Source organism: Dryobates pubescens, chromosome 3, assembly GCF_014839835.1.
Source record: "Dryobates pubescens isolate bDryPub1 chromosome 3, bDryPub1.pri, whole genome shotgun sequence".
Classification (NCBI taxonomy): domain Eukaryota; kingdom Metazoa; phylum Chordata; class Aves; order Piciformes; family Picidae; genus Dryobates; species Dryobates pubescens.
The window spans coordinates 8,649,382-8,675,160 of record NC_071614.1 but is presented as its reverse complement, the minus strand read 5'-3'; the positions used below and the strand labels follow the sequence as shown (position 1 = coordinate 8,675,160).

General features: G+C 45.2%; 1 protein-coding gene across 1 annotated transcript; it reads left to right on the top strand.

Annotated features, from left to right (window-relative positions):
• The first annotated feature begins 67 nt into the window (after nt 1–67).
• Nucleotides 68–25,779, top strand: LOC104309116 (desmoglein-2). The gene is made up of 15 exons (XM_054180139.1): nt 68–294; nt 808–934; nt 8,634–8,768; nt 9,994–10,152; nt 10,386–10,530; nt 11,906–12,066; nt 12,853–12,987; nt 13,131–13,316; nt 15,290–15,549; nt 16,907–17,049; nt 17,684–17,911; nt 19,631–19,861; nt 20,835–20,959; nt 22,052–22,390; nt 24,546–25,779. Exons 1-15 carry the CDS (start codon nt 68–70, stop codon nt 25,551–25,553), a joined length of 3,609 nt encoding a protein of 1,202 aa, XP_054036114.1. The 3' UTR covers nt 25,554–25,779.

The following is a 25,779-nucleotide window of genomic DNA, read 5'->3' as shown; positions in this document are numbered from 1 at the left end:
TCCATTTCCCTTGGCGGGTGGCCCGGAGAGGTGACCCCGTCCCAGGCAGAGCGCGGAGACGGCGGCCATGTCTTGGGGCCCCGCCGCGGCGGTGCGGCTGCTGGCGCTGCTGGTGAGTCCGGACCCCGACGGGAGCTCCCGGTACCGGGGCGAGGGGAAGGTGCTGCTTTGCCGGGGCAAGCAGCGGGTGGTGTGTTGTGCGGAGCTGTGCGGGAGGGCGGCGAAGGCACTACCCGGCCGCGGGGAAGAGTTGTCCCCCCCGGAGCTCGGCAGCCCTCTCGCCGTCGGCTACTGGTGGCTGAGAAGGGGGTTTCTTCTTTTTGTTGGAAAGTAGATAAAAGCAATGGGCGTTTGCTATCCGAGCGCAGGTGAAGGTAGAAAACCCCGATAAGAAGGGTGGCTGGCAGGGGTGGGGTTTTGTGAGGCGCCGGGAGCAACAGGAATGCAGTGAAGGGTTCGTGCCGGTGCGGTCCTCTTGTTCAACGTATCGTCTGCATTAATACATCGCCTTCCCCTTTTGATGGAACAGTTCCAGGACGAAAAATAGATTATAAAGTACGATTTAATAGAAGTGTTTGTTGCCTTGGAGAAATTACACCAAGCCTTAACAAGCCAAGACGTTTCAGGCTTTCTCCCTTCCTGTCCTCCCTCCCTTTTTCAACCATCACCCTTCAGACCTCCCATCCCATGAAACGTCTTGCCGGGCTAAAAACGAGGAGTAATTCATAGCAGAGACCAAGCCACCAGGTTTGGTTGACTTGGACTGCTGCTTTCTGACTGTTTCCCATTTGCGGCATTGTTCTTTAGCTTTTCACCTTTGCAGGCTGGCAAAGTGCCTGCGGAAGTCGGGCCGCCGCCGAGCAGTTCAAGGCAAGGGTGGAGACCAGGCCATGGGCTGCGCCAGGGAGCCGCCAAGGAGCTGGGGCAGGGTTCAGTAACGGCTTTTGGTATAGCCAGGCGAGCAGGTGCTGTAGATTGGGACCTTGCTTCCTGAGCTGGAGATCCTGCAAAATCGGCTTTGTTAGCTGGAGACATGTTGCTTGATAACTTGATAGTACAGACTTGTGGTTGGCCACAAGTCAGCCAGCAGCAGCTAACCTGCTCTTTGCAGCAAGCTGGGCGTTGTGGTTTGGTTGGGAAATGTTTTATCCTTGGGGAGTGCTACTTGTGCAGAAGTTTTCACTGATTCTTTCTGTAACTCCTCGAGCAACACTGTGATATGTTTTGGTGGGCTTGCACTGGTCTCAGGATACTGTTGGTTGTGCCTGAAGAAAAGAGGCAGAGATGAGGTGAGAATTGTTCTTCTCAACCCTCATCATCCCTAAAGCTGGGGCAGGGTACGGCATGCTAAAAGTGAATTAATTTTGGTGTCTAAATGCCTCCTTGGATGGAATGCTAAAGAAAATAAAGCTGCCTCATCTGGTTGTTACCAGGAGAGACAGAGGCACTGATGGGTCTTGCCTTTTTCATGGGGCTTTTGGTTTCATGATTTTTTTTATTTAATTTTTTCTTTTTCCCCAATCTGGACAAAGCCATTCATGTGGAGGAAAGTCTAGTTGCTTGACAGCATCCAACTAGGGTCATTTATATCTGATGCCATGCAAAGGTGGCACTGGTAAGAAACTCCTGAAAAACAAGACATCTAGAAGTAGTGTCGCCTCAAAGCACCTTCTACTTTAGAAGCATCAAGAGCTGTAAGTTGTTCTTCCTGTTTTACTGAAGGATCTCTGGTCATCTGGGCCCTCTGTGCCAGTGGGCTGCATCCTGATATCATAGAAGCATAGAATCAACAAGGTTGGAAAAAACCTCAAAGCTCGTCAAGTCCAACCTGTCACCCAAGATTTCATGCCTACTAGACCATGGCACCAAGTGCCACATCCAGTCCCCTCTTGAACACCTCCAGGGATGGTGACTCCACCACATCCCTGGGCAACCCATTCCAATGGCTAACAACTCTCTCTGTGAAGAACTTTCTCCTCACCTTGAGTTTAAACATCCCCTGGTGCAGCTTGAGACTGTGGCCTCTTGTTCTGGTGCTGGTTGCCTGGGAGAAGAGACCAGTCCCCACCTGGCTACAACCTCCCTTCAGGTAGTTGTAGAGAGTAATAAGGTCTCCCCGAGCCTCCTCTTCTCCAGGCTCTGAGGTATCTCTGGATCTGGTATCTCTGGGTATCCCCATGTCCCTGCCTCCAGTCCTTTTCCAGGAATATCCTGGTGTGCTGAACAGTAGTGCAGCCGCAGGGTTGGGTTTGACTTGGGTGTGTCCAGGGTGCACACCCAGAGCTGTCTGGCTGCTGGGCAGGTATGGCTATCGAGGACATTAGACTGGGAAGTTTCTTGGCTGTTTCTGAAGGGTGTGGACATCATGTGTTCAAGAAGTCAAATCTTAGAGCACTTCTTACTTCTCAGTCAACTTTTCTTTCCCTCAAATGTATGAATCTTACTGCATGAACTGTAAAAATTGTGGTGTTTTTTCTCTGAAAGTCTTTCCAGATTGTACTTCTGTGATGGTTGGGGTATTAGTCTTGGGCTGGGTATGATGAAACTCAGTCCAGAATACATTAGATCGTTGTTGTAATGTCAGAGCCTGTTGCAATTGCCTTTGGAAATTCATAGTAACAAGTTAAATTTAAGCATTATATTGGCTTTCTTCTTTAGTTTTAGAAAGAGCAAAGGTGAGATAACTCAAAGCAGCCCAGCTTCTATTGCCAGTAATGTGGTGAAACATGATAAAAGTACTTACAGGCATCTGTGCATTGATTCATCAACCTAATATGGTGCCAGAATGGGGGAGAAACAGCATTCTGGTGAGATAGGAAAGCAAATGAAAAATGCATGAGATCTAATATTTTATCCATTGTATTGAACTGTAGTGCTGTGTTATTTTGTACAGCAGACTGCAGAATAAAGTGTGTCTGCCCAGGAAGGACTAGAGGAAAGCAAACACAAAAAGAAGAAATTCAGGAAATCCAATGTTTTGATTCTTGAAGTGAAATTAAAGGACTGGAAACTGATTGAAACAAATCTTCAGAGCATGTGAATCCGATCCCTCCTGGGTGAAACTGCTTTGAGTGATGCATCCATCTGCTCATAGGTGTTTGCCTGTGGGACCAGGCTAATTCTAGTACTGAGTTAACCACCAAATGTGGGTTGTGTAGTGTTGGGTTTTCAACAGCAACTGCTTTGCTTTAGAAACCATCTAGGATTGGCCTTGGAAATAGACATGGCTACAGTCAGTGGAGTCCAGAGAGAAGCAGGAGATGTGGGCTAGCTTTGGGGAGAGTTGCACTGCTCTGGTCTTTCAGCTGTATTTGTGTTGAGTATAACAGGAGTTTAGACACTTGGTATTCATTTAAGCATATGAAGTTGTATGCCTTAATTTGAAATGTGGTCTAGTCATGAGGTCTGTGGTGACAGGTTGGACTTGATGATCTTTGAGGTCTCTTCCAACTTGGTGATTGTGTGATTCTGTGAAACTGAATCTCATCCAAACAGCAATATAATCAACTTGCAAAGAGCCAAAAATGAGGATAAATATTAATAATGATTTTTTCCATCTGTAAGGTTAGCTAGGAAGACTGGGGGACCTCTATCACTCCTTTTTAAGAACGGGTTAAATAGTTGTCCGTTTGTCCTGCCCTGGGGCCAGGAGATGAACTAGTAGATAACTCTGGATAGTCCTTTCAGCCTGCTTCTCAAAGTGTGGAAGATCTTTGCTTGCCCATAGCCTTCAGCACCAAACTGACTCACAGGAGGTGAGATCTCCAAAACTCCCAGCAGACAGCATATGTGAAAGACCACAGTTGCAGGCATTACTGTTTCCGTGTAACAAGCACAGGCACATACCTTCTTACTTAGTCTCCATCTTTCTGTTGCAAAATGAAGCTGTGTCCAAATTCTGTCCTTTAGTCACTTCTTGACTATATATGAACATGGATTGGGGCAAGAACAGCCTTGCACTCATGACAGTCACACCCTTCTTTCTCCTGCTCCCTCAGCTACTCCTGCTGTGCCTCTCTGGTGTTTCATTCCATTTCTATTACTTCAGGCCTCAGGTTTTTCCACCTTGCTTTAAGTTATCTTCTGACATGCCTGCCCAGCTTTGTCATCAACAGATCTCATCAGTAGCTGTCTTATTTCTTGTACTAAGGCCAAGATTCACCTCAAGGGACAGACAGGGCTTTTATACTCTTAGTAAGCCATTTAATAAACAACAGCTCTAGGATATTAAGAAAAGGGAAAATTCACAGTTTAACACCTGTTGGATATGTGAGTTTGCTCTTTGTCTTGAAGAAAATGTCATTGAAAAGCAGATCAGATCCTTTACAAATTGTCAATGAAAATGCAGGAAGTCTTTATGTATTAGTTACAAATATGTGTTGTGTACCTTGTGAATAAAATTGCTATTCTTAAATACCTCTTATTGATTTCTTAAACTCACAAGCGAGATTGCCAGTGGACTACAGATTGAAAAGTACAAAAGCAAAAGGGTTTTTCCCCTGTCTTGGCAATAAACCAGAATGGTTTGATACTTGCAAACAAATTGATTTTTTTTTTCCTCTTAGTTATCTTAATGGAAGACTTCTTGTTTGTAATCACTAGTGTGAATTTTTCCACTTTCTTGGTGTGTATTTCAATGGAAGAGCTGCTTATTCCTGAACTTCAGACACTTTTGTTATGCTGTGCTTCTTGGGTTTCTAGTACCAGGAAGCTTCTTGCTTTGTGCACCCTGTCTCTGTTCAGTATTGAGACATTCACAGATTGCATCAGGTTAGAAGGGACCCTCAAAGGCTCTCTTGTCCAACCTCCCTGCAGGCAGCAGGGACGCCTCCAACTAGATCAGGCTGCCCAAGGCCACATCAAGCCTGATCTGGAATGTGTCCAGGGACAGGGCCTCAACCACATCCCTGGGCAGCTTGTTCCACTGTTTCACCACCCTCATTGTGAAGACCTTCCTCCAGGTGTCCAATTTAAATCAGTCCTGCTCCTGTTCAAAGCCATTACCCCTCATCCTATCTTCAAGCCCTTCTAAACAGTTCTTTTCCAGCCTTCCTGTAGGTCCCCTTCAGATACTGAAATGTAGTTATAAGGTCTCCTCTGACTCTCATAGAATCAATGAGGTTGGAAGACCTCAAGGATCATCAAGTCCAACCTGTCACCCAACACCTCATGATTACTAAACCATGGCTCCAGGTGCCATGTCCAATCCCCTCTTGAACACCTCCAGGGACGGTGGCTCCACCACATCCCTGGGCAGCACATTCCAACAGCTAACAACTCTCTCTGTGAAGAACTTTCTCCTCACCTCTAGCCTAAACTTCCCCTAGTGCAGTTTGAGACTGTGTCCTCTTGTTCTGGTGCTGATTGCCTGGGAGAAGAGGCCAGCCCCCTCCTGGCTACAACCTCTTTTCAGGTAGTTGTAGACAGCAATAAGGTCTCCCCTGAGCCTCCTCCTCTCCAGGCTAAGCAACCCCAGCTCCCTCAGCCTCTCCTCATAGGGCTGTGCTCAAGGCCTCTCCCCAGCCTCGTTGCCCTTCTCTGGACACATTCAACTTCTCCTCTCTAGGCTGAACAAACCTGATTCCTTCAGCCTGATTTTCTTTGTGTCCCTGATCATCTTTGTGTCCCTCCTCTGGACACACTCCAGCAGTACCACATCTCTTGAATTGTAGTTCCCATAGCTGGACACAGTACCTGAGGTGAGATCTCACCAGAGCAGAGTGGCAGAATCCCCTCTCTTGATCTGCTGGCCATGCTGCTTTTGATGCAAAGACAGGAGCAGTTTTCCCTTCAGTTACCAGTAAGAACAAAGAAGGGTGGTCATGACATCTTGACAGCTATGCACCTTCCACATGACTTGCAGCTTCTGTTGGAAACCATTGACTATAACCCCAAATCCTCTTGTCGCTTTTGCTGGCACAACCTCACTAATCATGAAAATAAATCTTAAAAATCCATATAACTAAGAAAACCAAATAAGGTTAAGAATATTCATGAAAATAACTTGGTCTGAGGTGCAAGATTAAGTAGGTCTCATAATGCATCTCTTTGGGGGAACTTAATGGTCCCTGGTTTGGGTTGTTTTTTTTGGTGTGGTTTTTCTTTTGTCTTCAGAATATATACATCGTGGGGGGAGCTGCCTTTTGGAAGACAGTTCTGTTGTGCAAGTTGAAACAGCAATCTGCTGCATTGCTCAATGTTGTCCACTGCATTGTGTGGGAAAGAGATAAGATCTTTAAAAAAGGAGAAAAAGCTGTCATCAATACCGTGATGAAGGTTGAGTCATAGGGATGGATAGGGAGAACCCAGTCAGCAGCTTAGAAACCAGTCAAGAGAACACAAAGAAGTAATCCCTGTTTTATTTCCTTAGGAGATCCCCTTTTCTGTGCCTGCTTTGCCTCAGGCATTAGCATGAAAGATAAGTATATCAATCACCTAAGATGCAAATTGTAGGTAGATGTAATAGTTCTGGGGACAGTAAAAGTTTTCTCTTTCCAGCCCAGTACAAAGCTGAAAAGCTGTTTTTATACTTGGCAATAACCTAGTTCTTGTGGTTTCCCAGTGCCTACATTTGGGGACTGTTTGTGAGGGAGTTTAATATGTGGAGAGTCTGTGTGGAGAGTGGATGTAAACAAAGGGTCTCTCTTTGGCTGAGGCTCCAGTTCCTTCCAGCTAGGACAAGACACCTAACTGGGATGTTAAAGGACATACATAGCTATCCTGGGGAGCAAAGAGCAAATGTTGGTATGTAAGGTTTTGTCAAAGCAAGCATGTCTGCTTTCTCAACGGGATGGATATCAGCTGTTTACCCTCCCTGCACTAAATAGAGAGCTGCTTGTGTTGGTTACACTTCAGCAGATGATTTGATTTAGTCCTTACTTTTAAACATTATTTGACCTTGTTTTGGTCTCTGATGTGGATGGTAACACAGCATAGTTTGCCCCAAACAGGGAGATTCCTCAGAGCGCTGCTGGCAACCATCACATACTTCAGTCAAGGACTGCAAGTTCCATGGGTTTGGAATAACGAGGCCTTATTCAGCACCAAAATAATGGTTGTTTAAAAATGACTGTAAAGCCTGCATTTCTTGGGGGCAGGGGATTAATTGCTTGTTTTCTATTTCCTGCTATTGATTCTTTGTTATCTGTTTCCTCCTAGGACACAAGTGTAAAATGTAATAATTGTGTTCAAAATACACACTAGAATGATAGGAGTGGCTGTAGGGGAAATTTTTGGAAGCTATTATGGGTGGATAGTAAATATTAGTTGATAGAGGTGGGATTTGTAGATTCATAAGGTGGTTTAGGTCAGAAGGGATCTTATAAAGATCATCTAGTTCAAACCACCCTGCCATGGGCAGGGACACCTTCCACTTAGATCAGGCTGCTCAAGGCCTCATCCAGCCTGGCCTCGAACACCTTTAGGGAGGGGGCATGCACGACCTCCCTGGGCTACCTGCTCCAGTGTCTCACCACCCTCATTGCAAAGAGTTTCTTCCTAATATCCAGTCTAAATCTACCCTCCTCAAGCTTCAATCCTTTCCCTCTTTTCCTATCACTACAAGCCCTTGTAAAAAGTCCCTTCCTAGCCTCTTTCTTACAGTTTTGCTGCTCTTACAAGGGAGGTTGTGTCAGTTAAGTTCTAGTGCTGCTGAAGTAACATGGTTGTTATAATAATCATTATTAATTTTATTGCAGATCTGTTTGAACGAGGGAAATGGACTCCATGTGAAGGTAGGAAATAAGGGAAAACTTTTCTTTATCAGTGCCTGAAGAAAGGTTCTCTGAACAGAGTGTCAAAGGCAAATACCTTGAGTTTCAGCATTTTGTGAAACAGGGAAGCTCTGTAATGAGTAATGAAAGCTAAAATGCAAGTGAATAGATTCCTACATCCATCAAACTGAGCAACATTCAGCTTTGAGAAACTTTCCCTAAAACATGAAGTTTGTAAATATCTTCTTTTAGCTCTCTGTAAATGAAATGAGCTGCTGTTTTATGGAAGGTATTCATTGGAAACATTTTCAGATGTTAGTCTGGAAGTTAACAGACACAGTGGGGGCTGGGATGGACAGAAAGATGAAGGGTGGCATGCAGAATAATGGGTACTTGAGCAAGGATAGCAGAGACAGTTGATGGGTTGAACAGAGGCCTGCTGTCTCATGTATTCTGTTTTGGAGAGAAGGTTGTGTACAAGAGGCTAATAAGGTAGAAATCATGGTTCAAAAGGGCCTTAGTGCCAAACTTTGTCCTACATCTAATGACAAGCGCTTGACAGTTGGACTCAATGATCTTAGAGGCCTTTTCCAACTGGAATAATCCAATGAGTCTATAAATCTTCTAGGACAGGTGGTGCTTTCATAAACCCCAGATCAAGAGAACTTGCTCATGGATTTAAAGGTTGTCTTACCTGATTGTGTTTTGATGAAACAACTAGCGTGGTATCCCTCCTCACACAACTGGAGGAGCATGTGGCTCTTAGATTGTGCCTCGGGAGGCTAACGCTGCTCTGTGATTTTGAAGTGAGCAGCTACTGAAAGAGCAAAAGCTTGTTCAGGAACCTGGCCTACAGCAGCAGTAAAGCCTTATCTGAAATGGCTAAATGTAATGCTAGCATTCCGCCTTCTTTCTTCACAGCTTTACAATCGATATGGCAGCAGTGGCATGCTGGCTCATCCCCACAGCCTGGTCAGACAGAAGCGAGAGTGGACAGTCCCTCCGGCTTTCATACGGGAAGAGGAGGACAACTCCTATAAGAATCCAATTGCTAGGGTGAGCCCAGCAAGCAGATAGATACAGAAGACAAATAACAATAGAGATGAGAATGTAAAGCAAGAATGTGGCTGCCCTAAGCACAAATATTGCTCTAGTTTTAAAGGCCTGTTCAGTGTCAGTTGAAGATTGGCACATTTCTTTGTTTCCTTCCTTCAGCAAATGCGTTACTCTTGCACCTGATTGGGCTCGGTCCCTCATGTTTTCCCAGCCACCAGTTTTCATCAAACTTTTCAGAGTGCAGTGTCCTTGAATTTTTATTTATTTATTTTTCACTTCAGCAGCTCTACTCAGTTATATTTGAACTTGGCAGGTGTGTCCCAAAGCTGCTGGTGGTGATTGGGTGGAAGGGTGTACATGGAGTATGGTTCTGTTCCATGTACAAGAAGCTGAAACATGATTATAATTAGGTGAAAGAACTAAAAATAACCAAGGTGTAATCCTTTGTGCAAGAATGATATGCTTTTGGTTCAGCACCATTGTGACCCCTGGATTCACCACTCCTGTCACTTCAGCATGTAAAGTAACTGCAGATGGTAGCAGGCTGTTGCCCTTTGCTTAGACTACCCTTCAACAATGATGCAGGCACAAAGAACAAATGCTTTTCAGGATGTTTCAGGTGTTTTGCTGACAGCAGAGTATGATCTTTAGTCTGTGCAGCCTCTTCTACTTGTTCCTCTCCAGGTCAGACCTTTCTTCCTCCACCCTATCACTTCCTCAGTCCTTGTCACACTCACTAGCTTAGGTCTAATCTCCCTTAAAAAGTTGTCATGTTTTATTTCCAGGCTTTGCTCAAGTAATTACAATCTCCTCTGCTCAGCTCATTGTCTCAGGCTAACTTTCTGGTCTTGCTCCACATTTTATTTGTCCCCATCCATTTGACCAGCCAATTTCTATCTTTCTCCACTCCAGCTTTTTACCTTGCCACGGTGGTTTTCCAGCCTTTCCTTGCATTTGTACAAGCAGTCTCAATTTTCTTCTCTCACAGCCCTCTCTGCTCTACAGTTCCCAGCTGTTGCATTGCCCATCTTATTCCTCTCTCCCTGCACCAAATCCTCCAACAGAACCTGCAACCATCTCAACATCTCCACACTCAGAGGAGAGTAGGGAAATGCATTTGATATTAAATTGTATTGATTACAAAAAGGGGAAAGTATTTTTTGTTTGATTATTTAAATGTGGTTTTATTCATGGAATGTTATTTATTCTGTTGTGTTTTTGCTAGATACATTCTGATCTTGAAGATACAGGGGTAGTGGTGACTTACACTATATCTGGTCAAGGAGTAACAGAACCCCCTTATGGATTATTTGTTATCAATGGAAAGACTGGAGACCTGAATATAACAGGAATAGTTGACAGAGAAAAGACTCCAATGCTGCTTGTAAGTTTCTTCTAGGTGCCTTCCTATCCATTTTAATTTGTACCTTCAAATGTGTTTGCTTCAATTTGTTTTGAAGTTTCTGGATATTCATGTGTGTATGTGTAAATAAGATATTATGATTATAGAAATGTTTAGATTTTGTGATACTTGTATGTATTTCATACATGTGTGTTTCTAGTTTGCATATGTATTACAGCCACAACAATTTGCTTATTGTTTCTGTCTTATTCCAGCTCAGAGGTCATGCATTGGATAAGACTGGAGCAAAACTGGAAGAGCCAATAGACCTCCCAATTAGAGTTGTGGATATAAATGACAATCCTCCAGTGTTTTCACATGAAGTTTTTGTTGGCTCAATTGAAGAATTAAGTGAAGCAGGTAACACCATGAGTTGTGTTTATTTCATTTAGCTTCTCCCAGCACGTGCAAGGGCACAAGTGTTTTTGCAGCAGCACATCTGCAGTAACAAAGATGCGTTCTGCTTGCCTAAGAGAGGTGATCCAGATGTCAATGCCTGTGTTTATTCTGGGGTAGGCTGTGTGGTGTGGTTAAGGAAGTGTCCACCTAAAGGCAGCAGGAAACAGCACTTTCTCTTGCAGCACCTTTGCTTTGGTGTCAGCTACCATAGATCCAGGGAACAGAGTCCTTCAGCAGGTAGTGCTTGGGAAGGGCACTCTACCTTCTGGTCTAGCAATGCCAGCCTACTTGGAAGGTACTTGCCTCTGCCATGTTCATGAAAAGCTCTGCTTTACCTATGGGCTGGAGAGATACTTTGTTGTTAAGCGTGTGGCCATGACCAAACCCTCAAATAATAGTTTTCTTACTGATGTCAGTAGACATAAACCTGACAGATTATTTCCCAGAAGATGAGAGAAGATGGAATAAAACAACCTAATAAACATCTAACACTGTGTCCATTTCAAAATCACAATAATCTAAAGAAACAAATTCTTGACCACCCACTTCAGTAACCAAGGTGTTGAGGTGTTGAGTTCCTTCAGCTCTTTCAGGTCAGTAGCAGCCATATGGTAATTGCTCTTTGCCTGCATTCCAGATGGTGTTCCAATCTGGGCACAGAACACTGAGGCACTTTCCCAGAGGGCAAAGCCCTGTGCCATGAGATGTAGAATCATAGAATTGTCAGGGCTGGAAAGGACCTCAAGGATCATCTAGGGACACCTCCCAGTAGATCAGGTTGCTCAGAGCCACAACCAGCCTGGCCTTCAAAACCTCCAGGGATGAGGCTTCCACCACCTCCCTGGGCAGCCTGTTCCAGTGTCTCACCACCCTCATGGGGAAGAACTACTTCCTAACATCCAATCTGAATATCCAAGGGGATTGCACCATGGGGACCACTGTGTATTTTGAGTAAAGCTGTTGGGAGGCATCGGTACAGAGCCAGTTGTTGTTCAGGTAGAGGAGTTAGTGGTGCTCCCTCTTGAATAACGGGAGAAAAATGTAGCTTGTTCAAAGTGTGTTTCTTCTCTGTATGATACCTAGAGTTTTCTGTCAGTGTGTTTGAGAGAATTCAGTCTATTGTTTAAATCTGATGCATTGAGTTCTGTGAGTTACAGATCTTTTTGTTGCTAGAGGGTATACTTTCAACACACATGTTCATGTTGTGTTCATTAAAGGCAAGAGCATCAGGAAATTGTGCAGTGCATCTGAAAGCGTGTTCCTCTCTGTGACACTACAGGAACAATGCATGGCTGTGTAAATAAACACTGCATTTTGTTTGCCTTTTTTTTCCCAGGTACACTTGTAATGAGGATAAATGCAACAGATGCAGATGAGCCAAATAACCTGAATTCAAAAATTGCTTTCAGAATCATTTCCCAAAGCCCCAGTGATGCATTCAGTATGAATAAGGATACCGGCGAGGTTCGAGTAGCAAAAATAAACCTTGACAGAGAGGTAAGAAGCCCTTCCACTTTCAATCTATCAACAGTAGCCTGCTGATGTCTGTTGTCACCTGCAGCCCTGCCTGCCAGGGTGAAAACTTGTCCACTTCACCTTCCTTCACCTCTTTTGGGATTAAAGCCTCGTATGGTTGAAGCACATTCTTCAGGGAGTGGGGTGGTGATGGAATTAAGGCTATATTCCATCTGTGGCTGTTGCTTTCTATCCCTCCCAAGCAGCTAGGCCAGCAGGTCCATGAAGCAAGAGGTCATTTCTTTCTGCTGCAGAGCATATGGCAAAGAGAAGCCAGGTCATGATCTGCAAAGCTGTTGATTGCAGTGAGATTTGTGTAGCCTGCTATGTAAATTGAGATACAGAGAGCTGGGAACAGGAACTGCTGTGAAATAGCTTTGAAAGCCACACTCTTTACCTGTGCCTGCATAAATTTTCACTGGCCAGCAGATGGTGATCTGGATTGTTGGCTCTCTGCAGCTGAGGGCAACGTCTCTGCCTCTAGCTCTGTCCTGACGTGCACATGTTGCTGGTCTTGTCCTTGTTTATGATCACTGTCTTGTAAGTACAGCCTAACTCTTTGTGGGGGAAGCCCAAAACTCCCAAATCCTTTTCAAAGCCTCAGCTCTATTCTAGCAACCTGTTGAGGTAGTTGTGTGTGAGATTTCCTACTAGCTAGAGAGAAAAGGAGCTATAATTTGTCATGAGAGAGGCAAAAATAGGACATGCTAGAAGTAATAAAGGCAAGGAAATATTTGGTGTGGTGTAAACTCTTCTTTCTTATTGCAGACACAAAGCAGCTATTCCTTGGTGGTGGAAGCCAAAGATCGTGGTGGTGGCTTAGGTGGGAATGCTGCGACATGTTCTTTGGAAATCAAGATTTTGGATGTCAATGACAACCTCCCTGTGGTACAGAGTGGTTCAGTAAGTCCACTTACTCCTATTTGGCACGTGCCCACACCTGCCTGTGTCCCACTGCTTAATATGAGGTGGTGCAAACTGTCCTGCACTTGGTGAAATGAGGTACATGCTGACACCTTTTATAGAAGGCTGTTTCTCGATTGCAGTTTGAAGGAAGCATTGAAGAAAACAGAGCAAATGTGGAAATTCTGCGAATAAAAGTGTTGGACAAGGATGAAGAGTTTTCTGATAACTGGCTGGCAAACTTTTCCTTTGTTTCTGGTAATGAAGGTGGCTTTTTTCAAATAGTAACAGATGCCCAGACAAATGAAGGCATCCTGACTGTCGTGAAGGTTAGTATAGCCTTTGGACAGCCTTCTTTAAAGATTCCTTTATGCACTTTGACATAGACATTAACTGGCTGCAGTCAGGATGTAAACTGTGAATTTACAATGGTGGACACTCCTGCACTGATGAATGCATCCAAGCAGCATATAATGATTTTGTGCAAAAGAACTTTTGGCCATGTTTCTCTTTTGGCCATGTTTCTCTTTTACAGTCTGTCTGATCTCAAATGTATTCAGTGGGGCAGAAATCCCCAAACTTCCCTTGTTGCTGGGCAGCAGTGCTAACCTGTGCTGTAAACTTCCCCATCTTTTTGCTGCCTCTGGTGGTCACAGTTCTTTGCTTCCTGTGGCCACAGCTAGCATTGCAGGCAGCACATACTCCAGGAGCCGTGGGCTGCAGACTATTTCATTAATTTCCAGAGGTTGAAATCCTTAAAAATACTTTCCATAAATTGAAATTTCCATTTTATTTTCACTCCACATTAGTCCACAAGACCTGAAAATTCCCTAAAGTACCTTTCCTTTTCTTCCTTTTTCTCCCCTTTCCTTTTTCTCCCCTTTCCTTTTTCTCCCCTTTCCTTTTTCTCCCCTTTCCTTTTTCTCCCCTTTCCTTTTTCTCCCCTTTCCTTTTTCTCCCCTTTCCTTTTTCTCCCCTTTCCTTTTTCTCCCCTTTCCTTTTTCTCCCCTTTCCTTTTTCTCCCCTTTCCTTTTTCTCCCCTTTCCTTTTTCTCCCCTTTCCTTTTTCTCCCCTTTCCTTTTTCTCCCCTTTCCTTTTTCTCCCCTTTCCTTTTTCTCCCCTTTCCTTTTTCTCCCCTTTCCTTTTTCTCCCCTTTCCTTTTTCTCCCCTTTCCTTTTTCTCCCCTTTCCTTTTTCTCCCCTTTCCTTTTTCTCCCCTTTCCTTTTTCTCCCCTTTCCTTTTTCTCCCCTTTCCTTTTTCTCCCCTTTCCTTTTTCTCCCCTTTCCTTTTTCTCCCCTTTCCTTTTTCTCCCCTTTCCTTTTTCTCCCCTTTCCTTTTTCTCCCCTTTCCTTTTTCTCCCCTTTCCTTTTTCTCCCCTTTCCTTTTTCTCCCCTTTCCTTTTTCTCCCCTTTCCTTTTTCTCCCCTTTCCTTTTTCTCCCCTTTCCTTTTTCTCCCCTTTCCTTTTTCTCCCCTTTCCTTTTTCTCCCCTTTCCTTTTTCTCCCCTTTCCTTTTTCTCCCCTTTCCTTTTTCTCCCCTTTCCTTTTTCTCCCCTTTCCTTTTTCTCCCCTTTCCTTTTTCTCCCCTTTCCTTTTTCTCCCCTTTCCCTTTGATAATTAAAACAATCATAAGCATTATTAAGTAAATTTATAGGGTTTAAATAAAATAATTGGAAGAATCAAGTAATAGTGGACCCTGCTTCACTGAAAGTAAAGAATATATGAGTAGGAGTTACTGCAACTACCTTCAATTAGTTTAAATTCAATAAATTAGAGAAGAATAGATTTAAATTGGATGCTAGGAACAAGTTCTTTACCATGAGGGTGGTGGAACACTGCAACAGGTTGCCCAGGGAGCTAGTTGAGCTCTGTCTCTGGAGATACTCAGGGTCAGGCTCAACAAGCCTCTGAGCAACCTGATCTAGTGGAGGATGTCCCTTCTTGCTGCATGGGGGTTAGACTAGAAGACATTTGGAGGTGCCTTCCAACCCAACCCATTCTATGATTCTGTGAATATAAAGAGAGACCCTATGGTGCCATCCATTAAAAATCAAGAGTAATCTTCCTTATGTATTCTTCCATTTGGAGAGCTGAAGCATTATGTACTGAGAGCAATGTGTTAACCAACAGTTCTCTGCATCCTTATTATTGAAGTAATAATAAATACTGATTTAATAGATAGAAATGTATGATTTATATACAGTAATAGTTTTATTATTTCAATACTAACTCTATGAATGGTGTCTAGATAGCAGATTCTGAGTGACTGTTTTAATTACTGCTAATGTGTTTCTGTTGTTCTAGGAGCTGGATTATGAAAAAATGCAGAGCCTGAACTTGGGCATCGTCGTAACAAACAAAGCAGAGTTCCACAAGTCAATTAAGTACAGTTACAAGGCAACACCAATTCCAATCAAAATTAATGTGATTAATGTGAGGGAAGGCCTCGTTTTCCCTGGTGGCACCAAAATCATTGAAGCAAGTGAGAAATACCAGCTAGGCCAGGTCATTGGGAAGTATCAAGCCATTGATGAAGACACAGGGAAAACAGCGGAGCGCGTTACGTAAGAATCCTTTTTACCACCGTCGTGACTTGAGTGTGTCAGAAATCATTCCTTGCTCTCAAAATGTGAATTGAACTGAAATAACTTCAGAGACAGTTGTGTTCTACTCTGTATAATTCACACCTAAAATAGCATCCTTATCATCATCTTCAATTGTCTGTTGTGCAGAAAGCAGCTGGTGTGAAAGTCCTGCTTGTTCCGTTGCATGTGCTGAGGCATGAGTGTTTGTTCTGAAGGTGCCTGTGCTTCTATGCTGTTGGTCATGCCTGTCTACTTTTGAAACTGATTTACTCAGCTAGAGTAGAAATGGGTAGATTCAGATTGGATGTTAGGAAGAAGTTCCTCGCCATGAGGGTGGTGAACCACTGGAACAGGTTGGCCAGGGAGGTGGTGGAAGCCTCATCCCTGAAGGTTTTGAAGGCCAGGCTGGATGTGGCTCTGAGCAACCTGATCTAGTGTGAGGTGTCCCTGCCCACAACAGGGGGCTTGGAGCTGGATGATCCTTGAGGTCCCTTCCAACCTTAACAATTCTATGATTCTATCTACTCTATTGTCATTAGGAGGAAATATGCAGAAACATCTAGTAGTAAGACAGTGATGCATAGATAAATCTGTGTGTCTGCAAGGGGCTACCAGAAAGTTGGGAAGGGACTTTTTACAAGGGCATGTAGTGCTAAGGTCAGAGGACAGGGATTGAAGCTTGAGGAGGGCAGCTTTAGACTGGAGATGAGGAAGAAACTCTTTATAGTGAGGGTGATGAGACAGTGGAACAGGTTGCCCAGGGAGGTCATGGATGCCTCCTTTCTGGAGGCATTCAAGGCCAGGTTGGATGATGCCTGGGCTAGTGGAGGGTGTCCTTTGGCAGGGGTATTGGAACTGCATGATCTTTAAGGTCCCTTCCAACCCAAACCATTCTATGAGTTGCAGCTTTTCATCAAAAACATTGATCACCATCATGGCTTTTACAAATGGTGCAGACTAGCAGAGGCACACACCCAACGTGGACCCCTCTCACCCACTCCTGTAGCAGAGTCTCTCCCAGATGCTGCTGGGAGCAGGGATGGAGAGCAAGAGGACCACAACCAGCAGCACAGCTACTTTTCCTGCTCCCATCTCACTCCCTGAGTGTTGTTTTTGTAGTGATCTACACCTAGATCCTGCCTCTGGAGGGAAAAACATGTTTCAGTGTTACATTCTTGGATTTATAGCTGAAACCAATTCCAGTGGCAAAAGCATCAGACCTAGGGATTTGATCTCTGCTTTAAACAGAGCAAACGTCCCCTGAAGCTGCTTTTTCTGCTGTTGGCTGTTTTCCTGGTTATTAAATGTGTACATCTTTGTGTGCTATTTCAATCAGGTACCTAAAAGGAAGAGACACAGCAAACTGGATCACCATAGACTCAGTCACAGGCGAAATCAAACTTGCCAAAGAACTCAATTATGAATCCTCTCATGTGGTAAATGGTACCTACACTATCACCATATTGGGTGTAACTACTGGTAAGTTGAGAGGGGTTTGTTTTCACACTAAATGTTTTTTTTAGGGTTTAGTTTGCCTTTATACAACTATAATTGGTTTAACCTCCCTATCTGTAGCTGCCTAAAAGTTAGACACCTAGTGCAGCTTCCCACAAGCTTTGTATTTGAAGGACAGACATGGGTAATTCAGTGAAATTGGATGACCCTTAGAGAGGGCTCCTGAGGTGCCTGTTGTTCTCCTTTGACTAATACAGGTGAATGGTTTGTAAGTTTTGCAAAAACCAAGTCTGATAACAACATCCCTTGGCAAGATGGAAACTGCCTGTGCTAATCAACAGGCTTCAGAGTCCAGCAAAGACTCCCTGAGCTTCTTTGTGTGTCTAATCAAAATTTGTTCATTATCTGTGTGTTACTGTGTAAACATACACAGAAAGTATGTAATTGATTTAAGTCAAAAGAGTAAAGCATCTTGCCTTCAGAAGATTTTTGTCATTGTGTTTAAAGTTAGGAATAAAATCCTGCTCCCATGAGCTCCAGGGAGAGCTTTTTCATTCAGAAATGTGTGTGGGTTTGGAAAAGGCTGAGGTGGTTTAAGTTAACTTGAAGTCTTTGCACTTTCCAAATCAATTTACTTCTTTGCATTTTCAAATGTTAGATTCTCCTAAGAAAACTGCCACTGGCACAGTTGTGATTCAGGTTCAAGATGAGAATGACAACTGCCCAGTTATTGTGAACCCTGTGCAGACTGTGTGTTCAGATACAAAGCTGGTTGATGTGACAGCTAATGATTTGGATGGCTACCCAAACAGTGATCCCTTCAGCTTTACTGTCATTGACAAGCCAGAAGGGACAGCAAAGAATTGGAGAATTGTATCCAGTAATGGTAAGGAAAAAAAAAAACATCTTTAATTGCTTTCATTTCTTTGGAGTCCTACTTTTGTTCATTCCAGTCAAGCTGACAGTTTGACTGATCCAGAATGGGGGGGGAGGGAAAGAAACCAACCCAACATACTTAGGGAGTTAGGCAAGCAGACACACCATTTGCATTCTGCTGCCTCCAATCTAATGGCTGTTAAAACAGTCATGTCTTCTGAGGCCTCTCACCTTCCCTCAGTTGGACTATCTTTGCTTAGCTTGATGTCCCATATGTGGTGAGCAGGGTAATGCTGGGATCCAGCCATGTCTAACTTCCCACAAAAAGCATGCAGGGATGGAGGGTGCTTTCTGCTAAAACTGAGTTTGGAGATGTGGTTGTGTCACTGGCTGTAGAATCATAGAATCAGTAAGGTTGGAAAAGACCTCAAGGATCATCAAGTCCAACCTGTCACCCAGCACCTCATGACTACTAAACCATGGCACCAAGTGCCCTGTCCAGTCCCCTCTTGAACACCTCCAGGGATGGTGACTCCACCACCTCCCTGGGCAGCACATTCCAATGGCTAACAGCTCTCTCTGTGAAGAACTTTCTGTAGTTGCTCTGGCTTACAGATCAATCAATCTTTCTGCACAGTGGGCCTTGAAAAGGGGAAATGCAGTGTGAACTGAGATAGTCCAGCATGGTAGAAACAAAAATAAGTCAGAAATCATAAATAAGTATTTCAAATGAGATCAGCATTTGCTTAATGTATTTCTGTTCATAACAGCCTGGGAAATACTTGAAAGAAATGCTTCAGGTAGATTGAAGGCACCAGGAAATACCTTTTTCTTCTCAAACTGATTCTATTCCCTATAATCCTACAACATAACAGTGCAAAGCAGTCAGCAGAGCCATCCTAACAGCCAGGTTTAGGACCTAGGAGGAATCTTCTTAGCTTTCCTCACCCCACTTACAGCCACACCAGCAGTCATTGTGGGGATCACAGCTTTTCCAAGACAGGTGCTCCCCAGCTGGGAACATCATCTGGGCATCTCTTGTCTGCTTGTGTCCATGGCCATAGGAGCAGCTGGTGTGTTGGCTCCCTGGTCTCTATTGCCTGCACCAGGTGTTAATCCTCTGAAGAGTGAAGCTGTGTTTTGGGAATTCAGCCTTTAGCTATTCAGATGACATAAAGGTTAATGCTATATAAATGGTTGGGTTGTCTTCCATGAAAGCTCTTTTCAGTGGTGACCAGGGATAGGACAAGGGGCACTGGGTACAAACTACAACACAGGAAGTTTTACTTTAAGGAGACCACCTTTACGTTAAGGGTGGCAGAGCAGTGGAACAGGCTGCACAGAGAGGTGGTGGAGTCTCCCATCTCTGGAGAATTTCAAAGCCCCCCTGGACATGATCCTGTACAGCCTGTACCTGCATTAGCAGGAGGGTTGGACCAGATGATCCCCAGAGGTCCCTTCCAGCCCCCAGCATTCTAGGATTCTGTGATTCAACTGCAAGCAATCATGGCTGCTTTGTTACCAACATCAATTGCCTGGTAAAAATAAGAGGACATATGTTGTAGCTGTAGCTAATTAAACTGAATTCCACTGCATTGGCTGAACTGAACTGAACTGGAGGGGGCTTGTTGGGAGGCTGTGAAGTCTTTTTTCTCTTAGTTTACAGGAGTCAGCTCTGCACTCCTTGCTTGTCTTACCCTTTTCTTTAACCCCCCCTTTCCTGCTGCAGGCACCAGCATACAACTGGCACCACAGAACCTGAAGCCAGGCAGAACTGAAGTTCCCATCCTCATAAAAGATTTCCAAGGTCTCAGCTGTGCTCAGGCCCAGTCTCTGCAGCTGAGTGTCTGTAACTGTGAAGATGAGGGCGCCTGCAAAGAGAAGTTCATTGGTGCCAAGTCCGTGGGGCTGGGACCGGGAGCGGTGGCGCTGATCATCTTGGCCTTTTTACTGCTGCTGCGTAAGTGATGGCTCCACCTTATCTCACAAGCACTACAGGCATGGGCTGCAAGGCATCAGGAAGGAAACAGTGACTCCCAGGCTTTATCACCTTGGTTGTTCTGGTTTTATCATCTTGATGCATTTAGTGTAAACTCCTAGTGTGTGTGAAGTCATGGCAACTCCCCAGCTGCTTTTGCTAACATCAGCATTTCACCCTCAAAGGATGTCAAGCTGTCCATTTTACAATTAGTATGTACAGCTTTAATGCTTGTTTATGGTGCTGTAAATAACAGCTGGGGAAGCAGTGGGGAATCCTTTTTGGTGTTTCCACACCTCCCCATGTGAACCCTAAGACTTCCCACTCAAACCACAGCTGTCTCTCCACTAGGCCTAGGTCTGGTGCCTTGCTCTGAGCACTAAGTGACATTGCTCTTCATTGAGACAAAACAGAAGCTTGAAAATAAGAGAATGCCTCTAGCCAGATTATGGCCATGTGTACTGCTAATAGTTTACTGCTTGTACTAGTAGCAGTCTACACTTTGCTCCTGAAACTGGATTGTTCTGAGATCCCCAGACAATGCTCGAGACCTCTCATAGGAGTGATAAGATGGGATTCAGATGATGTTATTTAGTAGTGGACACAGCAGGAGTTAGAAATGCTGAGGTTGTCCAGTGACATTGAGGGTTTGGGTTTGGGATATGAGATCTTTTGATAGAAGTGTAGCTATCACACATGTGGTCATCTGCAGGACTGAGGCCCTGACAGGTTAACTGTCAGTTTACTTTCTAGGAAACCAGTCTGGCAGGTGTTTCTAGGAAATAGCTTGGATATATGGAAACCTGTGTTCATTCTTTATCAGCCCTTACACTGATCCATTAGCTCACTAATGATCAATTTCGATATGGGAGCTGGCCAGGCTTCAGTATTGATTATTAGCATGCTTGAACCCTCACAACCACATAGTGAATGGCAGACTTTTTGTCTCTTGTAGTTCTTCCCCTGTTGCTGCTGCTGTGTCCCTGTGGCTCGGGAGCAAAGGGGTTTGCTACCATCCCAGACTACAGCGAAGCGATGCTGCGTCAGTGGAACAGCGAAGGAGCAGCTCCTGAGGAGAAGGCATGTATCCCTGACAGCATTTCTCTTTGATTTCTCTCCAAGGGTTCACCTTGGCTCTTGGTGCCTCATCCACTTCACAGGCTGATGTTTCAAAGCTCTACAGCAGACTTTACCCACACATGAATGTTAATTAAAGTTAACCCTGTGAGGCTCAGTGAGGGATCTGTGGAAGGCAAATTCCACCAGCTGCTCTAGAAAAAAACAACCAGAGTGTTTAAATCCCAAAGGAAAGGGAAAGCAGTCAAGCAAGTGTTGATGGTATCTGAGCAGCAGATAGGGGTGTGGGAAAAGAGTGAAGCATTTGCATTTGCAAGCCTGGAATGTTCTGCACCCTTTTGGAAGCTTGGTAAGGCAGAGAAAGACTGGGTTACAAAGCTTAGCTTCTCCTCAATGGTTTAAATGTTCAGGCTGTAGTTGAAATTACTTCCCTGTGTACTTGCCTTCCTAAAGAGAGGAAACTTATCATTTAAAAACAAAAATAGTACAAACATGTAAAGGAAACAGTGACTGCCAAGAGAAGTTTGCACTTTTCTTGTTATCCTAAAAACCCATTTTCAAAAGACGAAAAAAGGCATGACTCTGGCACATAGTCATAGAAAGAAGAAGCTAAAAGACTTTGATTTAGGGCCAATGCTCAAACCAAATTCTTGTTGAAAAACAATTGCCAGGGAAGCTGAGCTGCTAGGAAAGAAGTAAGGGGCAAGCTATGTCATAGAGGCTGCAGGCAGTGTCCACTCCCCCACTTGGTGTCTGAGGCAAACAGGGCACAGCCCTCCTTGGGACCCCCAAGCTCCCTGCAGTTTTGCAGGTGGGGTTTATCTCCATGATTTCACTCCCAACTCTTTGAGCTTTAAGTAAACAAGGATCCATAGATACATATCCACTCTCCTCCTTGGCAACAGCATTGTGGAAGCTGCACCTTGTGTCAGGAGAGCTTTCGCTCTCTGCAGCAACACTTAGAAGTGCAAATTCAAACATGCTGTAAGACGGCATTCTCCCAGGTCCCACCCAGCCCTGCTGCTGGTTTGGTGAGTTCCATGTGCTAGACAGTGCAGCTTTCATGTCACATCCTAATTTGTGTTCTTTATGTAGCCAGTGCTAAGCTTCATCCCACCCACTGCACTGGAGCACTCAAAAGGAGCAGCCAGCGGAGCAGTGACAGCAGCTGCAGCAGCAGCAGGAATGAGCGGAGAGGAGGCTTCAACAGGAGGAGTCTCTGCCTCTCATGTCAGAGAGCATCACAGCACCATCACCAAGGAAGGATGGGAAGAGCAAAGACATCTCCTTTCTGGTGCTGAGTATGGAGCCATGGCAGCTAGAGGGGCTGGAAGCACGGCAGGTGTAGAAGGCAAGACAGTGGTGGCTGGAGCGCACACAGTGGGAGCGGCAGGAGCCATGAATGAAGAATTCTTAAGAGACTACTTCAATGATGTAAGCATGTGACCAAAAATAAGCGTCTTGTTAGCTGGTGTTGGGAAATGCTGTTCATGTTCTTGCAAGCACAGCTGGGGAGATGTTGGTGTGTAAACAATCCTGATACCATGGTCAGTGTTGGGGCATTAAGGACTTTTGGATTAGGCTCACATGTGGGACTTCAGAGCACGACAATGTTTCTGTCTTACAGCGCTGGGTGCTTGCAAGGTTTCCCACAATGAGATTCTTCTCTGGAGGGGAGGTACTTGGGGATGGAATTCAGAATATTCAGCAATGACCAGGGAGCTCCTTGCCCAGGAAGAAGCCATGACAAAGATGTGATCTACATCTCAGGGACTTCAGCACATTAAACTGTCCTGCAGGGAGGCACCTCTGACTCACCATGAGTCACAGCCACAAACTTTTACCATGGAGCAGGTTTTTGAATGATAAACCACAGATGTCATAGGGTAGAGGGTGGGTCTGCATTTTCAAAGTAGCTGATGAAGTAAGTGGTGCTGGACTTGTCTCTGCCTAGCAGCCTTGATGAAGGGCCTTTCATCAGAAGCTGTTGAGGCACATGTTGCAATCCCCTTTTTGACTCCTAACCACTGACCACTAGGCTGTTCCTGCTCATTGCAGCTGTTCCTCTTTGCATATCTCACATCATTAGACCTTAGGCTGGTGAGCTTCTTGCAGTGAAAGTGCCATATCCATATGCCAGGGGGTGTACAGATTGTCTTTCACCTCTACAAACAAAACAGTTTCACACCCTACAGCTGGCTGATGATGGGTTCTGCAGGGGATTAGCTGTGCAGGTTTGAATCGCAACCTCAGACCAGTGATGGATTTGATCTTAAGATACTTCCATGTCTCCTGAGTGCTCTAGCTACTGGTCCTTTGGGTGACCAGACATAACAGTAGCAATTCTGATTTCCTTCCACTCCTTGTGCTCCCTAATATGAAGACACCTCCTAAGCATAGTTGCCTGCTGAAGTCCTGCAGGAGGGCTTAGCAAAGGTTGTACCTGTGGTACTCTTTACCACTTCTAGGAGGCTAAAATAGCTCAGATTATAGACTGAAAGAACCACCCCAGACAAGTAACCAAACCCCAAATAGTTTCAGATGTGTTTTGCAGAAGTATCTTGTGTAATGTGCCTGCTTCCAGGATCAAACACAGATAAGCAAGAGTCCATGTGAGTCTGGATATACACCACATGACACAGGTGCCTCAGCTAATAGGCACTCCAGAGTTCAGATGTGGCAGAAAAGTGGTTCTGAGCACAAGCTAGCAACTGTATTAGATAAAGCTAGTTCAGCAGGCCCAGAGGATTTAGCTCTCCTCAATCCTGGAACTGGAGCTGGTGCAAGCATCTACACAGATGTTTGTGCCTGAACCAGCAGCAACTTCATTGCTTTCAGACTGAGCTGGCCTTGGTGGCACTACAGTCAGAACTTGTGAGCCCTCCTTGTTGCAAAGTGGCCTGCACAGCACCTGAAAGTATGTGTGCTGGACTGTGTTCCTGTTTAACTTTGATTTGTTTGCTGTTGGGCTCCTTGGGTGTGATCTGCAGGCTGTGGCAGTGAAGAGGGCCATGGCAGGTGATAACATGTCAGTGTGCGCTCATTAAATGCACGTTTAAATGTTGGCACATTCCCAGGCCGGGCTCTGGCACTCTCCTACAAACACCTAGGTAGAGGTGAAGTTTATTCAATGAACCTAAACAAAAGCAATTTCTTTGTAAAGATGGAGCAGGCTCTCAAATGGCATGATCCTGGTGGGAATAGCAGCAGGTGGTGAGAGTATCCAAGGTTTTCCATTTAAGCTGAGCTTTTGCTTCTCAAGTACAGAATAACTTCAGAAAACACCCAAAGCACCTTTAGTTACTGGCCTCACTTGCTTGGTGGTTACTGTGGGTCTAATTTTAGTCTAAATTTTTTGACCAAGCATTCTTGATTTGTCATACCTGGTGTGGAGTCACCATCCCTGGAGGTGCTCAAAAAAGGATGGGACGTGGCACTTGAAGCCATGGTTTAGTTAGTCGTGAGGTGTTGGGTGATAGGTTGGACTTGATGATCTCTGAGGTCTTTTCCAACCTTACTGATTCTATGATTTGTGAAGTCCAGAGCTGGCCCTAATGAAGTCTTGCTTGCTTTTGTCTCCTGTCTCTAGAAAGCTGTCTCTTTTGCGGAGGAGGATGAAACCCAAGCTGCCAACGACTGTCTCCTGGTTTATTCCCAGGGAGAGTCAAGCTCCCCCCATGGCTCCATTGGCTGCTGCAGCTTTATCGAGGGTGATCTTGATGACCATTTCCTCGATGATTTAGGAGACAAATTCAAGACTTTAGCAGAAATATGCCTAGGCAGACCGATCAACATGAAGGATGGAAGCTCCAGGAGCGAGTCAGGCTTTGGTCTGAAGGACACAAAGTCACAGTTCATAGACCAGCGAAGTGCATCCAGCTCTGAACAAGCCTTTGCCTCGAGCAGTCGCCCCCAGCCAGTGCATGCAGGTGGGGCCACGGGAGAAGACACACTCTCCAAGGAGGTGGTCACAGAAACAACCTTCACATCCCACTCTGGGCAGCACAACACCCAAGCCCTTCCCTCAGCCCATGCCCAGAGCAATTTCACCGTGACAGAAACATCCTACTCTGCGGGGGCTCCTGCCCACTCCACTGCTGTCTACCTCGACCCCCAGTTCAAGGAGAACGTGGTGGTGACAGAGAGAGTGCTGGCACCTGCCTCAAGCTTGCAGGGCATGGTGGAAATCCCTGGTTTGCCACAGGGAAGTAACGTGGTGGTCACAGAGAGGATGGTGAAGTCGGAAGGTGCCGTGCCAGGAGCCCTGCTGGTTCAGGATCTCCCAGATTCCCAGTATGTTGTGGTGAGGGAGCGGGAGAGGGTCCTTGTCCCTGCCACAGAGCACAGCTCGCTCGGCATCCCCACTGCAGCTGAGGGGCACAGCGTGGTGGTGAACGAAAGAGTGGTGACAGCCTCGGGGGCGCAGAGCAGAGCTGAACATGCAGCTGGCCCAGGAAGACAAGAGCACGTGTTGCTCACAGACTCCCTGCTGAGCCAGGCAGGCTCCAGCTTGGAGGGGCCACCTTCTGCCAGCACCACACTGAGCAAGTCTTCCAGGGTCACCAAATACAGCACTGTGCAGTACAGTCGGTCGTAGCCTGGCCCCTTGCAGTGGGGGTGGTGTGCAGCACCCTTGTGCCTGCCTGTGTCTCACCTCAGCTCTTGAGACACAACACTTGCTGGAGCTTTCAGAATGACATGGACTTGATTGCAGTAAGGACTATGAGCAGGAAGGTGGAGTAAGGAAATCTGCTGGGTTTATGCTGTAAGGTTGGCAGCAGTGCTTCTGAGGTGGAAAGCCCTGGGAACTACACTTTGTTTCC

Bases quoted from the DNA above. Each gene is read 5' to 3' on its own strand.
- LOC104309116 (XM_054180139.1), top strand. From the start codon at position 68: ATGTCTTGGGGCCCCGCCGCGGCGGTGCGGCTGCTGGCGCTGCTGGTG. The intron at 12,067-12,852 runs GTAAGAAGCCCT...TTCTTATTGCAG, and splicing joins AAATAAACCTTGACAGAGAG to ACACAAAGCAGCTATTCCTT. The intron at 13,317-15,289 runs GTTAGTATAGCC...CTGTTGTTCTAG, and splicing joins GCATCCTGACTGTCGTGAAG to GAGCTGGATTATGAAAAAAT.